Source organism: Gallus gallus, chromosome 4, assembly GCF_016699485.2.
Source record: "Gallus gallus isolate bGalGal1 chromosome 4, bGalGal1.mat.broiler.GRCg7b, whole genome shotgun sequence".
NCBI classification, from domain to species: Eukaryota; Metazoa; Chordata; class Aves; order Galliformes; family Phasianidae; genus Gallus; species Gallus gallus.
The window spans coordinates 12,321,163-12,344,464 of NC_052535.1; the positions used below are offsets into that span (position 1 = coordinate 12,321,163).

The following is a 23,302-nucleotide window of genomic DNA, read 5'->3' on the forward strand; positions in this document are numbered from 1 at the left end:
AATTCTTCTCTCAATGTTTTGCTTTTTCTGAGAATTTAAAAATAACTTGCCTAATGAAGCAGTGCTGAGCAGCTCATGTGTCCAGACAGATAGGAGTGAAATGCTTTGGTTTAAAATGCAAAGTCGTCTGTGGCGGCAGTGCCTTTGAACAAGTTCCCCAAGGCCATTTTGCAAATAATCCCAAGACCAGCTGAAATTAATGCAGAAAGAAATTCAGAGAATTGCAGGAGAATCATGTAGGAGGGCCTGGGACTGGGGAAGACAGTCCTGGATGAGCAGTTATCGGGCCCATCCTCTGACACCCCATTAGCAGAACTGCTTAATTACTCTGTTGTGGGCAGAGTTTCAAGTAAGTGTTCTGTAGCAGGGACATCTGGAATATTAAAGAAAAGTGTTACTTGTTCTGAACATTTCATGAAAATCAGTTTATCTGTCCTGCTGATCCCTGGTTAGAGTAATGAGAAGCCAGAGGCTGCAAGCTCAGGCATCTCAGAAGAGCCCCACAAGTAGGAAAAAATGACCTGGAGATGTAGGTGCTCCACTGCAAGAGGACATGTCTGTTTGGCCAGGAAGGCAGCATTGAGCATGTCTGTTCAACAGGACAGGGCATGTGAGGGCTGCGAAGAATGAACAACCATGAATTTCCAAAAGTAGCTGTAGAGGTGACTAGAAAAATGAGCTGGGCATGATATCTTGATGATCTTAAAGGTTTCTTGCAACACAAGCCATTATATGACTCTACGATATGCTCGGAGGCAATATATTGCTATGAAGAGATGGGCACGAGTTCTGGGATATCCTTGGTTTCTTAGCCTGTGCCAAGACTGGAGACGGGAACCCTTCCCCTGCCCACTTCTCACTTTTTTAGCTGCTTGGATTTTCAACATATTGTTTTCTTGTTCTTCAGAATCAAATCATTTAGAGTGTGAGTCCTTGTGGTTTCAGGCTTACTTCTGTGGGTGCCATAATGCTTATTAGAGAGCATATGTTATTCTTTCTAGTATATCAGTGATATAATCCTTTTTTTTTTCTTCCTAGCTAGTTGAATGATTATTACATTCTTCAAACCAATTCTCATTTTTCTTTAATTGCTTCTGATGCCCTTGGCCCTGTGGAATGACAGGGTCTGCTGTGCAGTGAGTTATGAGAGGAGATCATTGATCCTAAAGGCTGGTGGTTTTATCTGGCCCAGAGAGGACTTGGGAAGCAGCTGCCAAACAAATTTTCTGGGCAGAAACTCATGCTACTGCCTATGAGAGCCTACAAGATCTATATGATGAGCAGCGTGTCTGCATGTTTTTACTGAGTTTTCTTTAGGAAATGCCAGCTCTATAGTGCAATTTGTCATTCTCTTGAATCTTGTGTCAAATATTCTGTAGTATAAAAGATTAACTGAAGCCAAAACAGAAGGATTGTGTGTTTCTTCGACTTCATGCTCGTAAAAATAACACAAAGCAAAGGGAGTCGAGGGACTTCTGTCACTGGGAGGCAACTGCTCAAAGATTGGGAGTTTTCTCCCTCTGTACAGAGTAGTGAATCACCATCACCTCAGCCTGGACCTCTGTGGACATTGTTCGTAGCTACTGCCCAGGCACTGAGTGTCACAGTGACTTCATGTGCAAGTTCTTTTTGCATGAGCACACACGTCTATGCAAGGTTGAGGTTTCTCTCTGCAGGCTTACAAATTATGGTGCAGCTCCTTAGGACAAATGGAGGTCCAGTTCACAGGGAGATTTTCCATTAGCAGCTGCAGCTGACCTTTTGTCTCTGCAGGAGGGAGAAATCCCAGAAGCTGTGTTTGCACTGTGGCCTCCAACAGCTGCTGATCACCACTGCTGATCCTTGCCCCTGGCAGCCAACTCAACATACCACTGCTGTAGCAGTTGCCTACCATTAAAACGTACCCTTATCTCTGAGCCTGCAGTTTGTGCTCTGTCTATTGTCCTCATGTAACCATCAGACATTTCTGGGTTTCATCATGATAAATACCAGACTGTTGAATCTCTAGGGCTGCCAAGAAATGCATCTCAGCATAGCACATCTCAGCATGGCACAAATAGAGCTGCTTTTTTTTTTTTTATTTATTAATTGCTTCCTGTAGTTTAACATTTACTCTTAACATTTTTTCCCTTATTTATTGTTGTCCCTAGAAGGATAAATAGGGCTGCATCTTGCTAGCAAGTTACTCCAAATACATTAGATGAAAGAGTAAATAACATGATGTACCAAAGGCTATGAAGACTAACTATATTATACAGAGATAATCATGTAAAGGGTGTGATAATGTGCTATTCATTATACAGGTGCACTGCAGATTTAAGTTAGATTGACTCATCTGTTGGTCTTGCAACTTAACTGCTCAAAACTGGCAGAGATTTTCGTCTGTACCAGCAGTGTACTGAAGTAGGAGCATGTCAATTACAGCCCTGCATGCCAGGTAAAGGTTTTATGATCACACTACACTGCACGATGTAAGGCATGAGAGATCCTGGTCATCACCACTTTGATAAAACATCTCAAGATGTCTCTCTATCTCCAACTTTTTAAATGCCACGGGCTTCTCTTTTCCCTCTTCTCAAAGAAAATAGATGTGCAGTGTGCAAGAAGATAAGAAACACACGGCACCTGATAGACAGGTTGGTAAGTCAGGCATTACTCAAGTTATTTGCTCTAGATCATCATCTGAAGGAGCATTCAGCAATGCTGAGTGACTCTCTGAAGTGGGAATGCTTTGATAGATAAAACCAACTCCCACAGACAATTGCTGTTTGCCGCTGCAACAGTTTGTGCTGCAATTTCAGACAGCAGGACAGACAGTGCTCAGTCAAGCTCAGTGTCCTCTTTTCCTCGATTCCAGTCTCCACTTTGCCAGCCTACAGTCACCGTTCCCAAGCCACTTCTGCCACGCAACCTAGCTATAACAGTTCTTATGCTCCAAAGAACACGTTCCTCAGATACTTTCCACTGCTGTCTGCAGCTGCGTTTGTAGCCACCCACTCCAATTGTTATTTCCACTGAAAGGCTAGAAGCCTAATCTTGCATAATCATGCAGTCTAGAAGATCTCTAAGTGAATTTTAATGGTAAAGGGAAAAAGCAGTGCAGGTATATACAGGAATTAGAAATAGCTCTTATGCTTCACGTGGGAAAAGAAAAAAAAAGTTTTTAAAAAAACAAAAACGTGATGCATCATGCAACAGAAACTCACTTATGCTTGTCTCTCTGTAGCACAGAGGCCATGCCCAGGATCAGACCATGCTGTCCTTTGGCTACTGGGGGAGTCTTGGGATGGCTCGCCCCAGGAAGGGCTCCTGAGTCCTTCTGGCTCTGGTGGCCCTTCCCTCTCCAGGTGTCAAATTGCTCCCCGTTATACATGTTAAGACAGCTCAATATATGAACTTCAAAAGGAAAATCCAGTCAACCTCACACAGCTTATGGTATCTCATAGTACCAGTGACAGAAAGACTTTGATTTTAGCACACCTTTTCTTCCTCTGAGTTGCATTCATGCCCACTGCAGTAAAGCAAGTAACAACAGTAAAGCAAAGGACAATCTAAGACCTGGATTCAGTTTTCTCCTGAAAACCTGCACTTCCCTTCAAGAAAATCCCTACAACCCAGAGGAGCAAGAAATGATCCTCTTTTCTGCCAGTATGTATTAAATGAGTTATTATCCAAAGTCCGATCTCCTGTTCTTGAGCCATTTCCAGGTCCTATGTTCAGCCACAACGCCAAACACCTCTGCAGCAAGTGACAGTTCCTATGCTGACAACACCCAGTTACGGAGCCAGGACCATCCTGAGATTGTTTCTGTGAGGCTGTATTGAATGCTGTGGCACCTTTGATCTCCATCTCGAGTACCTTCCCATTGCAAACCTATCCTTTCATTCCTCCACAGGCAGAAGTTGTGGGTAACATACATCTCAGCTTGTTTGTTGACTGCTGCCAGCAAAAAGACAGAGGCATTGCTATAGGAGGATTCCATATGGCATGAAACCTGTCTAAGTCCTTAAATGGAGGGATGGAGACACTCTTGAGCAGAGCTGGAGGGGGAAAACATCAATGTGTTGCAGAAAGCAATGGGTTTGATGAGACCCCTATTTTCAGCTGTTGTCCCAGGACTTGGGATGGTGATTCCTGACCAGCGCTCATGGAGAAGGGTGGGAGGAAGGAATTGAGGTTGTTCAGGAGTAGCATAGGGAGCTCAAAATGAAAGGGTAGCAGAGGATGGCAGACAGGAAATGTTTGCCTTGATAATGGGGAACAGAGGCTGTGGGAAGGCAGGCTGAGGGAGGAGGAAGAGCACAGATGTTCCCTTCTTTTGGAAGGAACCAGGAAGATGCTATGCAGAGACAGAGGCACAGAAGGAGGGGAGTGTTTGAGATATAGTTTTTTAGGTGGTAAGAGATAAAAATTGAGGGGGTATTCACTGAAATGAGAAAAATAAGGATTTTGCAGCTTGGCAGATAATGAAACCAAAAGAGAAGAGGAATAAGATGGCCTCCCCAGTTACTTCCTCACAACCAGGATGCAGGCAACATAGGGATGTAATAACTCTTATGGTCTGGGAGATATGGTGAAGAATGCCACTAAACACTGCTAGAATACTTTTCTTGTATTGTGAGGATTTAGACATTTCCTTTTTTTCAATTTCCTCTAAACATTCTGAGTCTCATCTCCTTCTCTCACATCTGCAACAGTTTATATCTTCCAAAACCTCGTAGACAGCTACTACATCTTCCCTCGCATCATTTACTATATAACTTCAGCTAGGAACAGTAAAATGACAAAAACCCAAAGAAGCAAAAAGGCAAAGAAGCAACATAGACATTTTACTGCATTTGGTAGTAAATCAGTGACTCCTGTAGTTCAGACTGGTATCACTATTGTGCACTTAAATTACATGCACTTTCCAGGCATGCAATAAAATAAATGTCACAGCAGGTAACTGAGACCTATGTGTATTCGGAGCTTTGGAGCATCCCAAGCCATCAGCAGTGCAGGAAAGCAGAAATGAAGTTTCAGCCCCACAGCAAGGTGGTCCTAGTGCTGGTTGGAGCAAGCTGCTCTATGGCTCCTGCAGAAGCAGAAGACCAGCTACTTGCTGGTGTCAGACCTGTTGAAGCTCTCTATCTCTGGAATCCCCTTTTTGCCCCAATTAGGAGAAATTTATCAGGGAATTCAAAAGCGATGGAAGTGACCCCAAAGGCAGGCTGATGATGCAAATTGCTGAAGCTCTCTTTCCTTAGGAAATCAGCTTAAAACACTAATGACTGGAGAAACGGCTTCACAGCCCATTATTTGGTGGCCATTTACATTTCAAGGTCTCTATCTCCAGTGAGAGAGCATGTGTGAATCCTTCCTTTCTCGTAATTAAAGCTTATGAGCTGGAGACTCATTTTTAAAGTGCCTTGTTCTATTGATCTGTAATGCCACTTTAGAGGTGAAAACTAATTATATTAGATTTTAATCAACTCAGATTTGGTCATGGATAATGCTTGCAGCTGGAGGAATCGAGTTAACTGTCTCTTGCATTTTCCTATTTACATTTTAACTGCATTGTGCAAGAATAACGTAGCATTTTCATTCCAGAGGAATTAGTCACTTTCTGTATGTAGAAATCTTCAGAATGGAGTAATCTCACACATATTCAGCCAAACAGGTAAGCACATACTGAACTCTACAATTAAAATCCTTAATTAAATCCCTAAATTAAGCACATACTTAAATGCTCTGCTAAAGAGCGATATAATCTCTAACATGCTTAAGATAAAGTGCGTGTTTAAGTGTTTTATTGAACCAGTGCAACACAAAGTATGTTTGTGAAGTAATGGTGCTATAGGTGTCACCCCCACTGAAACACCTGCAACTTGTCTGTGAAAGCCTTGCATGCCCTTATCAACACCAACTCCACGTGGCCAGTGCTGGCTGTTCCCACCTGCAATCTGGGACCTCTAAAATCCTGTGTGGCTGTGGCTGGGTTGGAGGAAGCTTGGGGTCTGGCAGGTAGTCTCTACAGAGCCAGAACCCATCTCGGCACGGCTGCCAGCATCCCTTCTTGCCTCCAGGAGGCTGACATGAAGCAAATCTTATCTCCTGTAATTGCTACAGCACACGTGATTTCTCTGCTAGATCCCAGTGCTGCTGTGTGTGCAGAGGGGAGTGTATTCCCACTTCCCAGTTTATCAATGCAGCATGCTAGTAAACACACTAATTGTTTGGTTTTTTATCATGTGTTCATGGTATAAGCATTAGGCTTTGGAGGCGGGACTGCTGGAAACAAGCTGCAAAACAGCTGCTGACTGTTTGGGTACAGCTGTGTGTGAAACTGGCCTTTAAAAATGTGCTTTGCCCCTCAGATGCTCAATGGGTTTACAACATCATTCATTCTGTTTACATTGCAAGTACTTTTGCAGACCAACCCCCCCCCCCCCCCCCCCCCCCCCCCCTCGATCTCTATAAAACAGTCCATGAAAGTATAGCAGAGGAACTCCTAAAACAGCATCGACTTTGAGGAACAGCCTAAGCATTGTCAGCTTCAGCTTCAAACATCGATGGGGGGCAGTGAGGTTCCCACAGGTGCTGCCCTATGTATGCAGGAGGAACTGCAGCTGTGGGAAAGGCCAAGAAATTGGATTTTTCCTAAGAAATACAATTCCATTGGGACTTAGGGGTCAGAAACTGAAAGAACTTTAGGACTGGGGCTGGAGGAAGCACTAGGGAAGTCAAAGCAATGCTTTTAATTCCAGTGAGTAGTTTGATTTGGCTGTGCAGCATTTTGTGGGTGTTTGCTGTGCTTGGCAGCACCTCAGACATCCCATCCTGTGACTTCCCCTTGCGGGGTGGCCCCTCCATGCCCACAGTGAGAGCCCAAGTCCAGCAGCCACACTGGCACTGTTGGCTATAAATCACAGCTAATCTAAAACTCTGAGTCACCTTGACCTGATGCTGCTCAGGATTTGGAAAGCATTTGTATTCTCTCCCTTGCACCTTGATGTCATTAACACTGACAGGCACATTGCTGCACGCACAATGTCCTGATTTCTGTGCAGGACTTGCACTTGTGCTGGAATTATCTCCAGGGTGGTAGCACCTGTCCCTCTCAGGCCAGGAGCCCCACCATCTTGCACTTATCAGAGAACAGAGACCAGCCAGCAGTCCCGACTCACTGCTGTGCATCTGGCACCCCAGCATTGGCACCACATAACATGGGAAACATCAAAATCTTGTGCTGTCACTTCAGGCTGCGCTTCAGAGGCAGTGCTTGTCTGCAGCTGTTCATGAATCCAAGGCAGCTGTTTTCTCGTAGAGGTGCCAGGTCTGACATCTGAAGGTAGCTTCTCATTCCCTTGTCGACAGACCCAGGAGCCCGGTGAGTGCTCACTGCCCACAGCACTGTACCCAGCTTTCTTCTGGCAGAACGAGACACCTCACCTCATCATTCCCACCAATGTGAAGTGCTAAGGAAAGGAATGGCAATTTTAAAAAATGTTTTCCAGGAGACAACAAAGACCAGCCAGCCTGCGCTGCAGGGAACCTCTGTGCCCCAGCAGAGCTGCCCCAGGAGGCACATCCCTACTGCTTCAAGCTCCTGCCTGGGTTTCCATTTTCAGTGCAGAAAGCATCAGGTGGAGAAGTAAAAGCCATCTGAGCGTTTTTTCCCATTTCTTCCTGTCCTCTATTGCACCCCCGTTTCCAATGTGATTTATAGTAATTAATGTGAGCCCAATTAAACCAAAGGGCTGAAACCACGAGTGCGTGTGTGAGTGGCAGTAGGACAGTTGCTCATTTATTTCTGAGGGCAGCAATTTGTTTAAAGAAACAATTTCTAATATTCAATAAATGGCAGTTTTAATTTCTTCTTCATACATGATCTTAAAATGAGATTTTAAATTTTTTTATTTATTCCATAAACAATATAACAAAACTCAGCAAGTTAACAATATGACATTTTCACCATACAGAGTCAGTCACAAATATTTAAAACCTTTGCAACAAGAACAACAAAACCAAAAATATTACAAGAATAATTTACAAGAGGATCTATAAAACAGCAAAGCGCTCACAAATTTTCCAGTTTCCTTTACACAATATCACTACACTCTTTCACAACATTTCTTTTTATTACAAAATTTCCAACAAAAGTTTAATTTTTTTCTTTGTATTTTGGTTTTTAAAACCAGAAACTTTTAAGTATACATCCTTTTATTAACACCCGAAGGTGCAAAAAAAGGGAAACCTCACACATACAAACACTTCACAGCACTTTTCTAAGAAAAATATACACTTACAAAATATTTTACAAATTGGCACACTTAAAAATATACAAGATTTTGTAGGCGTCTTAGAGTGATCCTTAAGAATTATACTTCAATTGACTCTACAGAATATTTATAAAGCTTATTCTAAAAGAAAAAAGGCAAATAATTTCCAAACATGTTAAAATTGCAGTGTAAAATGTTAAACAGAAATGGATATGTTACATTCATAAAAAGGGCCATTTAATATTTCTTAAATGCTCAAGGGGGATAAAAGTTTTCTTTAGCACCATAAAACAGTAGCAACTTACTCGCGAGGTGCCTCTAGTTCTATGGAAGTTAACTCAAGGAGCAGTACATTCAAATCTCTGTAGGCAGCAGTCAGAACAGCCGCAGCCGGCGCTGTGGGATGTGAAACAGAGCATCTCCTTCAATTCCTACCCTGCTTCCCACGGGGAGTAAAAGACAAAAGGAGTTTAACCAGAATCCTTTTTTTTTTTTTTTTTTCCTTTTTCTATTTTATTTTAAAGTCTTCCCTTTGTGCTTTTGAAACATACGTTTTTTTTTCTTTTTTTCCTATCTATCGAAGGGTAGCGGTGAATACAAATTTTATTTCTTGTTTCCTTTTGCACCAAGTGTTCAAAGGCTCAGTAAACGTGTCTAACAACCCAAGTATCCTGTGGGACGGAGGACATCCTCCTTTTCTAGATCTGAATTCCTTTAGATGGCTCTTACTCCACTGTCATTAGTGTCACTTGTTTACCTGAGAAACAGATTTGAAAAGCCTTGCTTCTACCACAGACATTGTACTTTGTTTATTCTATATATTCTTTTTTGCATTATTTTACACGCTGAAGAGATAAAGAGGCACATTCTCAAATAGATGTCAGCGCCTTGAACCATGCAATTGCCACCGGACTCTGGGAGCTGCACAGGCAAAGTCCAACACACCGAGTTGAGAAAGTAAGACCAAGGGCCTGATCCTGCACCGACTGAAGTCCATACATCTGATCCTTTTCTCACTTATACTGACTTCAATGGAGTATTCTCTTGGCTCATGCCAGAGCAGACTGCGGTCCAGGAAAGCACTCGGGTGAGCAGTGGCCACTTGCTGCAGGTGTTTCTTGCCCAAGTGCTTTGCTAGACTGGGACCTCACGGAAGGAATAACATGGTCCAACAGGCATGGGATTAAAACTCTTAGAATGTCTTGATTTTATTTCCTGGCTCATTTAAGCTGTAATGCCAAAAAATAATAACAACAATCTTGATTTTTTTAAAAAACCAGCTGCACAGCAACTGCTGCACAAGCGACTGAACTTGGCTTTCCTCTCCATGCAGGCTGGGCTCAGCAGGACAGAACCGTGTGGCACGGCTCACCTCCCTCCACCAGATACCTTGCTAAACCTGGTCTGTAATTCACAACTCTCCGTTTTTCAAGAAAACCTCTAATGCTTAGAAATAAAAAACAAAAAGCGAGATGTAAACCTGTTGTTTTTGTTTTTTTTTAATGATTATTTGAATCCCCATTGTTGATATTTTTCTATTTACAAAACCTCTATATGCAAGTACCTCCAGCAAAACTGGCTATCAAGGCTGAAACTGGCTGCTGTCAGCTTGCTGTAGGGTTTCTCATGGAAGGACATTGTACTTGCTACGTATTCCCCAGAGGAGAACGGCTGCTTTCTCTGTCCCTGGGATACGCATGCTCTATTGAGGTTGGTCTCAGCCCACTTTTACAGTCATTTTTTGTAAGCAGCCACTTTCTTTCTAATTTTGCTGCTGATTATAGTTTGCCCAGCTGCCATGGTCCAGCACGGCACAGTTCAAGAGCAAAGCATTACACATCAGGGTCCCTCCACACGATGCCTCTACAGCAGGGATGGAACAAGATCAAGTAGAGTAGACATCCTAAGGGATGATGCAGAATAAACATCTATGTGTAGCTTGAATTTATCACCCTGAACAGCCAGGAGCCTGACAAAAGATGGCTGGAAGTGCATGGGGATCAGACAAGACAAAAAATTTTGGATGGAAAAGCCAAAGTGAATGTGGGGAGCCTGAGGGGTGGATGGAAAGAGAGTGGAGGACAGCTGGGACAAATATCCTATAGCTGCAAGCAGCACATGGAGAAATGAAAATTGAACAATCCTGACAAGTGCAAAGGGAAAAACTGAAGTTCTATGACAAGGAATGAGGCAAACGTGGAAGTGATTAAAATCTTGAGGTAGTGATACGCAGGTGGAAATCAAAAACAAAAGGAAGAAGGACAATGTTTGGCTCAAGGCAATTGCCCAGATTTGGTAATTTTGGAGCACGCTGACAGGGGTATAACTTTCAGACACAGAGAAGGGCTCATGTTGTTCTGAGGCATCAGGGGTCTTGAAAATTTCCATGGTCAGAGATTTTGCCGGGGATGTGGGATGGCAACCAAAGATGGCAAAGAAGTTGGAACAAAAGGAGTGAAGGGAGAGCAGCAAGGAAGGCAGCAGGCATTTGTAACTAATACTGTCCTGAAATGTCTGGCAGCTCTGTTATTCCTTGGTTTTCCGTATTGTGGAGCACCTCTCTTAAGAATAAATGCTGAGGGAGATGGGCTTGTACATCTTGGAGAAGAGAAGGATCTGGGGAGACCTCATTGTGGCCTTCCTGTGCTTAAACAGCTTATTAACGGGAGGGAAACCAACTTTTTACACAGTCTGATAGTGTCAGGTCAAGGGGAAATGGTTATAAACTAAAAGAGGGGAAATTCAGATTAGATGTGAGAAGGAAATTCTTTGCTTGGAGGGTGGTGAGGCCCTGACACTGCTGCCCAGAGAGCTGTGAGTGCCCCATCCCTGGAGGTGCTCAAGGCCAGGTGGGATGGGGCCCTGGGCAGCCTGAGCTGGTGGGGGGCAGCCAGCCTATGGCAGGGGGCTGTAGCTGGATGGGCTCTGAGGTCTCTTCCAACCGAAGCTATTCTATGATATACAATAAAATAGCCAATATGTCTTATGACTCATATTCATGCCCTACTGCACATTTCTCAAATGCAATAAATATTGCTACCTGTTCCAGTACAACTTACTTTGTTATGGATCACATAGCTAAAATGTTCATCATGAAGAATACAGTGTGGGCCAGTGGCCAGTGCTTTCAAAGGACGGTTCTGGATCAAAAAGAAGGGACATGTCACACCCTAACTCCAGGCCTGACCTGTCTCCACAGGAGCAGTGGCTGCAATATACCAAAGAATGGAGCCAGGAGCCCTTCACCCTTCAGTGTGCAGGATGAACATGTTGAGGGCTTGGATCCTGAATGACTGTATGGATAGAAAAGACAGCTACAGGGGATGCAGGAGAAAGCACTGTGGCACAGGTAAGCCAAACATCCCAGGCTGGAGCCTTAGCAGAGTGCTTGTCTCCAAGATCCCAAGCACCTTCCAAACTCCAGAGGCGAGGTGGGATCGACACTCATTCCTGTGTGCACCAGCTGTTTTTTCAGTAAATAAAATGTAATGTGATTGCTGTGCTGTGCTCTCTCATTGAAAGTGACAGAACACTGGAACAGGCTGTCCAGAGAGATTGTGGGGTCTCCTTATCTGGAGACATTCAATACCCACTTGGATATGTTCCTGTGTGACCTGATCTAGGTGTTCCTGCTCCAGCAGGGGGATTGGACTAGATGATCTTTCAAGGTCCCTTCCAATCCCTGATATTCTGCAATTCTGTGATTCTGTGAATTGCTATACCTCAAGATCTGAGAATCTGCAACTACTGGAAACACTTTGATGCCAGTTTGACACTTTGCAACTCCAAGTGTTCAATGAGAAACCAGGTGTTTCAATGAGAAATGTTTTTGCTAAATCAACCCAAATCTTGTGTTTGGCATCTCCTGATGCTTTGGCTTTCAGCAGGGGCTTGCACAGAGAACCGAGTCTAGTCCTGTCATGTGTGCAACACCACCTCTATGCTTCTGAGCATGAGAGTGATCTGTCCGGCTGTATTAAGGCTCCACTTCCTCACCCCTTTCTATTGCGTAAGTGTGTCTGAGCCTCACACCCCTCTGTTTCCAACAGCTCCCAGCTAGCAGGTCTCTTGCATATCAAGGTTTCATAAGAAATCAGCAGCAAAACGCACAGGCTCTCAGTTGCACAAGGAAGAGATTATTTGTTTGTTTGCTTGCTTTTGTTATTTTCTTGGAGGGCGAGGGTGCAGTGAGTAGGGTTACAAATAAGGCCTTTCAATAATACATTTAGCATTCAATACTTAATGCTGTCTAATAAGTCCAGTCATGTATGAACCGGCCCTGATCAGTGAGATCACCAACAGTTCTGATTTCTTCCCTACGTTATGAATTGAATCAAAGAAAAGGCTCAGAGTTGTGTTTAAACTAATGATTCTGATTTCAAAATTTCAAACTATAATGGCATTGCAAGGTTAGACATTTAGGAAACACCAAAGATATGAAATGAGAGCGCTTTTGACAGGCTCTGCATCAAAAATATTTAAGAAACTACTCAAAGTAAAAGTAAATAGCAATAAATGTATGAAACATATTAGTTCCGTTTTTATAATTATTTTAGAATTTATCCCAGGTTATTATAAAATATATAAAACTGAGATACAAAGAATTAGCAATGTAACTTTGCATTTCAAATGCTCTTCAGCTACAGGTTTTGCTTTAAGAAAACAGACACTTGAAAAGCAGCTGTTTTGTAGTCTCTAGATGCAGACACTCGAGTTCCTGTCAAACTTACCTGGAGTGTTTTCTGAACTCCTTCACCATTTCAACTCTCTCCTATAACAAAACTCAGCATTTCACCATTATGTTTTTCTGCTCATGGTTTTAAAGAGAGGACATTACAATTTCCCAGCATCGGTTTCAAAGTTCCTTTTTTCTTTTTTTTTTCCTTTTTTTTTTTCCTTTTTTTTTTCTTTTTTTTTTTTCTTTATGAGCTTTAAACCACAGGGTGAATCCATGAAATGAGGTAAGTAAATTTGGCACACTTTTAGTTATGTCCATAAAACTTTTGGTAAGTTGTATAAGTGAACAATATTGTTTTCATTGTGAGTTACAGGTGCTTTCAAAGGGGGTGGTTAGTACTTAATAACTGGAATGTATCTAGTAAAATCAAAAGGCATAGCTGCAGAAAACACTCACAACCCAATGTTGATAGAGAAGTAAAAATATATACAATACAGTCACTTGTTCATAGTTTGGCACAATTTTTTGTTGTTGTGGGTAATAGTGCATAAACTACTGTACAACAGTATGACTTTTAAAACAGTCTTTCACAGAGAATACCAGATTAGGTTCGCTTTCAAATAATAAATTCCCACAATTTCAAACTCTTCGTTTCAGCACTTACATTTCAACATACCACAAGGCATATTTTGAAAGGAATGAACAAAAACAAACAAACAAAAAAAAGAAACATCAAACGTCTTTTTTCTAGAAAAGGGAGTCTCTTCTTCAAATACAGGAAAAACCAAAAATGTTGTTTCTGCTTTAAGAAGAATGGAGTCTGATTCCCTGCAGAAAAACCAAACATTTTATGCCATCTTAGTTAGCTTGTGTGGAGTCACCACGACAGGATCAAATGTGCTAAACTCTGACACAGGAGATGAAGCTTTATGATGCAGGTTAGGAGATAAACAGCAGAGGGGGCTAGAAAGCACTCAAAATTGCCACATGAAGCTCAATAATGAATGAGTTTTCATTTTCAAACTAAAGAGCCTTTAGTTTAGAGATCTTGGCTTTTGGATGCATAACCTCTTTTTTGTGTTTTGTTTTTTACAAAATGTTCAAAAAAAAAAGTCTTTCCTTTTCAAAATCATTAAAAAGATCGTGTAATCTTTTTTTTTCCCCCAATAAATAAGTAATTAAAAACTGAAGAAGCCAAACAGCAGAAAAGAGTAGCCTTGTTAGTGTTTTTTTTTTTTTTATAACCCCAGCCAAGCCAGAAAATTGGTCATTCTTTTAGGTAGCTTGCAAGTAATAAGTATTTTCATGCATTTAAAAAAAAAAAGAAAAAAGAAAAAAAGAAAAAAAAAAAAGAAAAGAAAGAAAAAAAAAAGAAAAGAAAAAAAACCAAAAACTGTAAAAGGGGAATGTCTTTTTCATGCAACTTTTGCTTTCAGGAAGGAAAAAATGAGGAACAGCGGGCTTAGCAGGTAGTAGGAAAGTTAAAGGGGCATTCCAGCCAGTTTGGTGCAGCATTACCTCAGTTTCTCAAAAGAAGCTGTCACAGGTGGGTCCTTATGGGTCTGTTCACGGTCTGTTCGCTTTATCTTACAGTTCTCATCCCTCAGCGATTTAGAACTTGATTTATGACGGTACAGTTTTTTATGGGTAGGTCCGTTATTGCCTAAAGTGCTCAGGTTACTATAGTTTTTATCAAAAAAGGGAGAGTGAATGTCTGTATTGTACCCAGCTGAACAGTTTGGGCGACCAGGGTCGCAGGTGGCTGCTTTGCTGTTTTTACTCGAGCCCTTGTTGTTTGACTTATGGTTCTTTGCCATTCCTGGCGAGCTGCTGTTTGCCTTCTTCTTAGACTCTTGGGGCGTCCCTGCTAAAATTTTAAGGGTTTTCAGTTTCAGGCTGTTCGACTCAGGTGATCGGAATATGTCTGGTACGCTGTTGTGGTTGACGGGTCCCCACAGGGGCTCGATGGAGGCCATCATGAACCTCTGGACATCTGCCATTCCTGAGGCAATGTTGGATAGGATGTTGGAGGGCTCCTCGAACTCCCTCTGGTCATCATCCAGCAGGCCTGTGGTGCTCCCAAGGCTTGTTTCTGACCAGGCTGTGCCACTGTCCTTCCCCAGTGCCCATTCTCCAGCCAGGCCATTGTGCTTGCCCAGCTTGCCAGTGGCTTGGCTGCTGTGCTGAATGCCCTCAGCCAGCCCCTTGGGTGCTGAGGCTGGGCTGGCCAGCTGGCTGACAGCCCTGCTGCCACCCACTTGGGCCTTCTCGCTGCTGAGGCTCGCCGCATTCTTCCCTTTCCTGGTGGATTTGGGTGCCTGCCTAGAGTTCTTCCCTTGCGGCTTATCGGTGCCTTTGTTGGTTTTGGGAGATTTTTTCCTAGTGGTTTTCTGGGAAGAGCTTTGGTTTGTACCCGCATTCTTGCTGGATGAACTTTTCCTCTTAGATTTCGACACTTTGCTATTGGTGCTAATTTGACCAGATGGCTCATTAAATGTTGACAAGCATGGTCTTTTTTCAAGAAGGCTGACAGAATCTTCATCGTTGAACATATGGAACTGAAACTGGTGATTATTTAAAGTAAACCCATTATCTGCCTGCTCCTCGGTCTGCAGGACCCCGCAGTTCCACTTGACCTTCTCGGAGCTGCTCAGAGCAGCCTGGGCACTCTCCGGGAAGCCCTTAAGGGTGCCCAAGGGCTTGGTGTCGGAGCCAGCTATCTGTGGGGAAAGGTTGGGAGTGTCTGGTGGGGACATCTCCGAGAGCGATGACTGGCGGAACTTATCGGGTGTGAAGTTGGAAATGTCTAAAAGGTCCGTGGACTCCTTCAAAGGGGTTATTTCATCTATGCTTTGCTGGATCACTAGCTTGGGACTGCAGTGGGCCAAGAAATCGTCATTAATATCATCGTCGCCATCCTTTTCGCAGGACTTTAAAGAGCTGTAATTGCTAGAACTAACTGACAATGAACCCACTGAATCAAAGCTAATGAGTCTGCCATCATCTGTACTTAGTGTACCTCGCTGGAAATGAAAGCGCCCCTCTCCATTATTAAAATGACACGACTGATAAGAATCATCAGGCTGCACTTGCTGGCTATCCGGCATGTAATTTTTTTGGTAGAGCAACTTGCTGCTATTCAGATTGACTTGAGGGTAGCCAGAGGCCGGAAGGCCATCAGTGCCTGCTGCACCACCAAACTCGCCTGTCAGCGCTGCAGTATCCTGCAGCTCACCAGTGAATTCCTGCCGGTTGCTCCCAGCAGCCTTGCTGGCCGGCCACACGCTGCCAAAGGTGCTCTGCTCCATCTCCAGGTGGCCAGGAGACTGCTGCAGCTCAGACTCAGACGGCGGGGACAGCACACAACTCTGTGATGGCTGCAAAGCAGTGAATGGTTTGTCTGCTGGGATGATGCTGGGGAGTGGGTGCTGCTGCTCGGAGGGATGCTGTGCGAAGTATGAGATGCCAGTGCTGCTTGACAAATCCGAAGCATCTAACAGTGTCTGCAGATACCCTCCGGGGATCAGGGGTACATTGGTGGTGATATTAGCAGACGGCAGAGGCTTGTCTGAAGAGGAGGTGGATGGTAGGAAAGGAGAATTTTTAGCAATCTTATCCTCATGGCACTCTGGGTGATGGGAGCTGTCTGAAGCACAAGGAATGTTGTCATCCTTCAGATGCACTGCAGAGTCCTGGTCTCCCAGAGCCGGGCAACCCTCCACCACGCTGGCATCAGCTTTGATTTTCTTGCATTTCAACCTGGCTTCACTTTTGAATTTGATCCGGCGGAGCACTTTCCTTTCTGTCCCCTTGTATTCTCGTTCCTGCGATTTGCATTTCACAGCAGCGATGTCCGTGATGTCATTTACATGTAATCCGTTTGCACAGCTGGGGGTGGCAATGGCTAATGCCTGCAGCCCTTTCAGGCCTGCATCCTCCTTACTGCTGCAAGGCTGCTTGTGATCAGAGGAGCAAGAGCCCAGCTTGTTCACTGACTGCTCAATGGCTTTAATTCTTTGAATCCTGTGCCTGTTTGCTAGCTTGCATTTTCGCTTCCGTGGGTGAGGGAGGAACGAAGCATCTGAACCGTTAAGATAGAAATTCTGCTTGTGGTAGAGAGACGATCTGAGCAAATCCAGCCGGCTCTGCTGCCTCTCCTGCCAGAAGCCCTTCAATGGGGCCAGCTTTTCATATTTACTGAGCAGCTCCTCGTTCAGGGTAACAGTTGTCTCATTGGCATCCACTTTGCTGAGCTTCACCAGCATATGCTTCTCCCCTTTAAACCTGTTAATGATGATGTACTTGATGATAACAGGGGGCTCCTTGCGAGAGACTTTTCGCCGTTTCTTGGGGCACCATTCGTCATCATCCTCCTCCTTGGGCCCGTCCGGCAGCCACTCCTTCTTGTCCAGGATCTTCTCGTTCTCGATGGAGTCCACGTCATACAGGTAGTCGTCACTGTATCGCACTTTCCTCTTTGCCCGCAGCCCATAGTTCTGCTGGATGAAGGAGCTGGAGTGGTCCCGGGACAGGTACCGGCTGCAGTCCTTTATATCCCGCAGCACATCATAGGAGGACTCTGTGCACGTGCTGTCATCGCTGAACTCCCCAGAGTCCTCCGTGGAATTCACAGAGTCCAAGAAGTGGCTCCTTTTGGGGCCCACGTACTGCACCACCTCCGTGCTGTTGCAAGATTTATTTAAGGCAGCTTTCTCCTCCTCCTCACCATCCTCTTCCTCACCATCCTCTTCCTCTTCCCCCCAAATGATGCCTTCCTCAGACTTGAATTGAGAAGGGTCAGTGGCACCACCGGGTCCCCTTTTCAGGGTGCTCCTGCTGTCCCTTTTGGTGCAGTTGCCGAAGACACTGGGGAAGAAGTTGAACTGGGCGTCCTCTTGTAGGGCAGTGGTCTTCTCCCGCACATTGTCCTGGAACGACTCGTATCTGATCTTTAAGGAGCAGACGTCACTTCCCAAGGTCGAATCATCATCATCAAACATGTAATTATCCACATCTTCCTCAGAAAACAGATTTACAGAAAGCTCATTTTTGGAGCATAGGTCAAGCAGCTCAATTTTACTTTCACTAATGAAAGATTCAAAATAGCCCCATTCCTGGTTGGGATTTGTTAGTAAGGGTTCCTCACCATTGCATTTGTCTAATAGTAATCCCTCATAATAATTTTTCTGAGTGGGGTCCTCTGAATCACTGTCAGATTTTTCTGCATCTCTTTTGTCTGCTGCCCTCGATTTATGCATAGGGAAGCTTAAAAGCTGGTCTGAAAGCAGTTGATCCCCATATCTCATGGTTTCTCCTGTGCTCATGCAGTGAATCCCTATATCAGAGACCGAACAGGTGTCATAATCCCTATTTATATCCCCCACTTTCAAGCTTATTCCCGGCTCTGCATCAATGCCGTCCTTTGATTCAATGAAGCAGCCCAGGCAGGTCCTGCTCGGCTGCATCAGGCAGTCTCCGGTCAGGGCGGACATGCCTCCGGGCTCCATCATGCTGAAGGGAGCCTTCTCACAGTCGCCCGGCAGAGACCAGGAGCTCATGCCCTTCGTCACGCAGGACGTGAGGGAGATGGCATGTGCCGAGGAGTCGTCTGAGGTGTGCTCAGGGACATCGGTGAGCCTCAGTGGGGATGGCGGGCTCAACGAGCAGGGCTTCTTTGCAGGCAGGGGTGGCAGCACGCGGTGGCACGCCTGGGTTTCCTTTGGTGCTGCTGTCAGGGCCGGGAAGGCGTCAGTGGTGTCAGCAGCACTGTATGGCCTCTCCTCGCCGTCCGAGGTTCGGGGCTCTGGAGCAATGGGAGGAGAGGAAGGGAGGAGGAAGGAAGAAAAAGGAGAGTTTACAGACCTTGCAGCCCCATCACCCTGCTCCCCCTCTCCCTGGGTTCAGGGGTGACTCTTCCCCACTGCAGGGTGGCAGGCTCCTCCCCACAAGATCACACTCTCGGAGCTAATTAATTTCATGATGTACAAAAACCAAAGAGGTAAACACTCTGCCCCCCACAGCCAGCTGGAAGAGGTACAAGATTATGTTTAAAAAACTGAAACCATCCATTCTTTCCTCCTAATATACATACCGTTACCTGGATACTGCCTTTCAAATCTGACAAGGTTATTAAAAAACAAAACAACTCTAATAAAAATGTTCCCATTAACATTTACAAAATTAATAGAAAAATAAGATTCTTAAAGAAACAAAACATCCTCCTGGCAGTGCCTGCAGCTGAAACACACCTGAGCTGTTGCAGGGTCACAGAGTTAGGGCTGATTTAAATCCAGAAGCCTTCCTGCCACTGTCCGTGCGCAGGGAAAGTGGGCAGCGGCATAGAGTTTAAAGCAATTATTAGAATTACTGTTGTTTTTGCAATTCTTTCCATTTTACCTAATCTTTAAAATGTCTTTTTCATTATGTAAGGATTTTTTTTTTTTAACTTAAGGATTTTTATTTTCTTTGCCTTATAGTAGTCTTTTATGGCAAAGTAAAATTATTAATCAGGCTTCTGGCTCAGCAGATGGTATGGCCCTTGAAATGGAAATGTCTTTTCATCCATTAACATGCTCTGGTATTTCCATATTAAAAAAATACACAAATGTGTGATTCATAATAACCAGAGACCTCTGCTGCCCTCATGGTGACTCCCAATGCTCACATCCCGGCACGTCTTACCTGTTTGGCCATTTCATGAAAAGCTGTGGGGTTGTGGGACAAGGCCTTCCTCTCTGTGAGCAGAGGAGCACTGAAAAGCACGTGGAGGGGCATGGCCTGGCCCCACCAGGAAGGTGGGGCAGCAGCCTCTCCAGCACAGCCGGGACTGGGATGCTCACACAGAGCTGGGAAACATGGGAAGGAACACCCCGCTACACAGTACGGAGCTGCTCTGCTGCACGTGTTCCCCCAAATCCCACCGATCCGGCCCCAAAAGCTGCCACTATTTCTGAGCTCCCAGTAGTCTCAGGAATGGAATCATCACTGAAGACTTAAGTCAGGACAAGGAAGCTAGCTAATAGGCTTGAACAACTTTAAAAATGAAAAACAAATCAAATCAGAAATGCAATGCAGTGCCTGTATGCATCCTGAACAGACAGACTTGCTGAAAATTGGTGCTGTTTCACTCCCTCAAAAAGGGTTAAAAAGCAAAATAAAGCTCATTTTGGGTCCCTCCCACCATTTTAGATTAGAAACGCAGAGGTGGTATCTTTTTCCTTAAGCAGCAAAACAAATTAACCAATGCACTTCCACCTGTATCAGGTGGAAATAAGAATCGACTTGAAGCTGAGAGGAAGCATGGAAAATCTGAGGATATAAGAAGACTATGAATGCTGCAGCATTTGAAGAAAGGGGGAGGTGGAGAGCTGAAATTCAGTCTTACACAGGGATTCTACAATTTAAAATATACTGTTTGTAGGTGTGGTTTTTTTTAAGGTTTATACTTGTAGAAGTGAACTTAACTCTTGCAAAATACAAATGCCAAAACTTGATTTTGTAGAGGTTTTATTGTCCTAAAATCAGGTATGCAATCAATTGAAACTCCAAAGTAAATAACGCTCCAAGAAGACTGCCATTAAAAAAGAAAAACACTGGAGCACCAGAAAAACTTTTCAGGTTTAACTCAACAACTGCCCAAAATCAGACAGGCAGCCTTAGCAGAAGAACACTGATCATCCCACTATGAATCAGCTCCAAAAGGAGGCCCATCCCCAAGCGTGCATTACAGCAACCTATGGGCTGCTCTGGATTAAGCCCGGCCAGTGCAATGAGCACCAACTTACAGTGAAGGTGAGATGATTCAAGAAGCAACACCTCTATGTCATCAACAGGGAGGTGGTGGCATCAGAGTGGCTCGCTGCTTGGGATTCAGCAGCAACTTCTACATGACAATGTTTAATTAAGATCTGTTTAATTGAATTTCATAGAAGTCATGTCAGGTTCTAGAAATCACCTCAGTCTTTACCAAGAAGATACTGTCTACCAGATGAGATGAGGGGAGCATGGCTAGAAAGCCTCCTTGTAGCTTGGTCAGCTGCCACAAGCTGTGGCTTTACCTCCTGCCTCCATGTGTGCATTCCTGAATGAGATGGGCAGGTGAAGACAGAGACCTTCAGAATTGCATCGTACAGAAAGCACTGGCGTACGCTTCACCTGCCACCAGCACATGTTGTGGGGACCTCAGGGCGCCTGTGTATCTGGAGTTGCTCCAGGTTTTCAGTAATGAATGAGAACAACATTTGCCTCTGTGCATTCTCACTAGAGTAAACCTCACGTTGACAAGACAGAAGGATTTGAACACACACGGCACTGGAGAACAGAGTACTAGATACCTTACAGGGACCAATTTACACACAGTGCAAGATTTGTAGGTCAATACAAATTCTGAAAAGCCATGAAATTAACCATAAAAACACGAAGAACTGAAAACATTGAGCTCTGCTTCAACACTAGACTGCCACTGCACTTACTGTGGCTAGTGACAGGAAGGCCAAATAAATGACACAAGAAAATGCTCTGAAGAATTTTATTTCAATCAGGTTTTCAGGCAACAGAGCGCCTGCTACTCCTACCTACCTAGTGTTTTTGAAAGCAAGTAAGGAATAGATTACACCAACAGAAGTCAGATACTTGGGGCGGGCCACTAGAAGAGGCTGATTGCTCCCAGCAGTGTTGCAGAGGCTCCCAGGATGGTGACCATGACCAGCAGTATGACTCCTGCACTCAAGTGTAATAGGCCAAGCTGGCCAGTGATGGGCTGCAGAACAAAGGTAGCACTGAGCTCCCAGGTCTGACCTTCCCTGCCGGTCACAGCTAAACCAGCTTTGTTACTTCTGCCCAAACTCCAACTTGCCCTAAATTTATAGGAACTGAAAATCCTCCATCAAATATGCCTGAGAGTGGCTTATGTAATTGTGAAGAGAGGAAAAGATTTCCAACAGAGGGGATACATAATCTCATACGACTTTTTTTCCCTAGGAAACCAAACTAAAATCTATAATTCAAACTGTGTGTGCACAGAAACATTTCCAACCATGCATATGCATGGGCAAAAGCAGTACTTGTTAAGACCTAAAGAGCTGTACATCCATAGCTGGAGTACAGAAAATACCCATTTACTCTACTGCTCCACGTCGTAGAGATACTTGCAAACCACTAAAATTAAATACATGAAAGGAATTAGAAAAATAAGTTGGCTTGCAAGTTGTCACTGCTCCCTCATGTACTGTAATTAAGTTCCTTACCATTTTCTTTCACCCCATTAATCAGGATAGTTTCTTGGTCTTCTGAGGCACAATCCTGCTCTTGTTGGTCATCCATCAATTTAACCTCTTTCTGTTCATTCCATGCCCCACTGCATCTGGCCAACCTGCACATTTCCAGAAACATAACCACAGTCAGTACAATTCCCAAAATCAGCTCAAGGAACCGTGAATAAAAAATAACAACAATAAAAATAAACACACGACATTACATGCTGCCCTTGCCGTGCTTAAGAGGACAAATGCTATTTATTTAGGCTATCGTATTTTCACTTTTCCACTCCAAAAGCCAAGTCCAACATATTTCAGCAGGGTTAAAATGATATATATCCCCATTTCCTTCCCCAAAGTCCTGCTTTAGAAGGTGGAGTGGTGCTCTACACTTCCACAGCGCCTTTCATGTCACCTGAAATTGCTTTGCAAAAGCAGGTAAGCATTATTATCCCTATTTGGTAGACGGGTTAACAGACATGCAGAGAGGAGGGGACTTGCCCCAGGTCTGACAATAGCAATTCTGTGGCAGAGTTGGAAGAAAAACTCAGATGTCCCGAGTGATAATAGTTCACGCAAGCTGCCAGATAGTACTCTCCTTGTACAGGCACTGCCAGGCACGAGAAACTTCACCTAAGGAGCTTTCTGGAATAAGTATCTCCAGCCTCATTTTTCACTGAAAACACTTCTTCACCATCAGAACTCCTTCCTCAGAGAGCTGCTCTGGTTCCCGTGCCACCTGCCAGCACTCACAGTCCATACCATGTTAAAATTCATCTTGGTCCTATTTGCATACATCATTTCCTGGAGGCATCAAACCCAGGATCAGGATCAGGGCCAGGTTCTCTCTGTTCCTCTACTGAAGATGCCCCATGTTGAAACTGCCGCCTGCCCAAGGAAAGGAACATGGTGCAGTGGAGAAACACAGCTGAGTCCTAGCACAAGCAGCAGGGAGCAACCAGGTGAGCAGGACCACACCTCTTCAACCAGAAATCAAAGACCGAATCTGCTTGTAACTTCTGGCAACCTGAGCTCAACTTTTGCTTTCTCTCACTACAGGTAATAGATGGAAGCACTATTTTTTTTTTTTTGTTTGTTTTTAAATCAAC

At 44.2% G+C, this 23,302-nt stretch overlaps 1 protein-coding gene across 3 annotated transcripts in view; it reads right to left on the reverse strand.

Moving 5' to 3' along the window:
• Positions 1 to 7,878: 7,878 nt before the first annotated feature.
• The window catches only part of KIAA2022 (neurite extension and migration factor), a 127,352-nt gene continuing 111,928 nt past the window's right edge, over positions 7,879 to 23,302 (reverse strand). For all 3 annotated transcript variants that reach the window (XM_025150050.3, XM_015278588.4, XM_046940493.1), the window contains exons 3-5: positions 22,185 to 22,309; positions 14,458 to 18,742; positions 7,879 to 13,767 (exon numbers count right to left, since the gene is read on the reverse strand). In XM_025150050.3, coding sequence (XP_025005818.1) covers positions 13,593 to 13,767; positions 14,458 to 18,742; positions 22,185 to 22,260 — 4,536 coding nt within the window. In that variant the 5' untranslated portion in view covers positions 22,261 to 22,309 and the 3' untranslated portion in view covers positions 7,879 to 13,592. The remainder of the gene's footprint in view (positions 13,768 to 14,457; positions 18,743 to 22,184; positions 22,310 to 23,302) is intronic.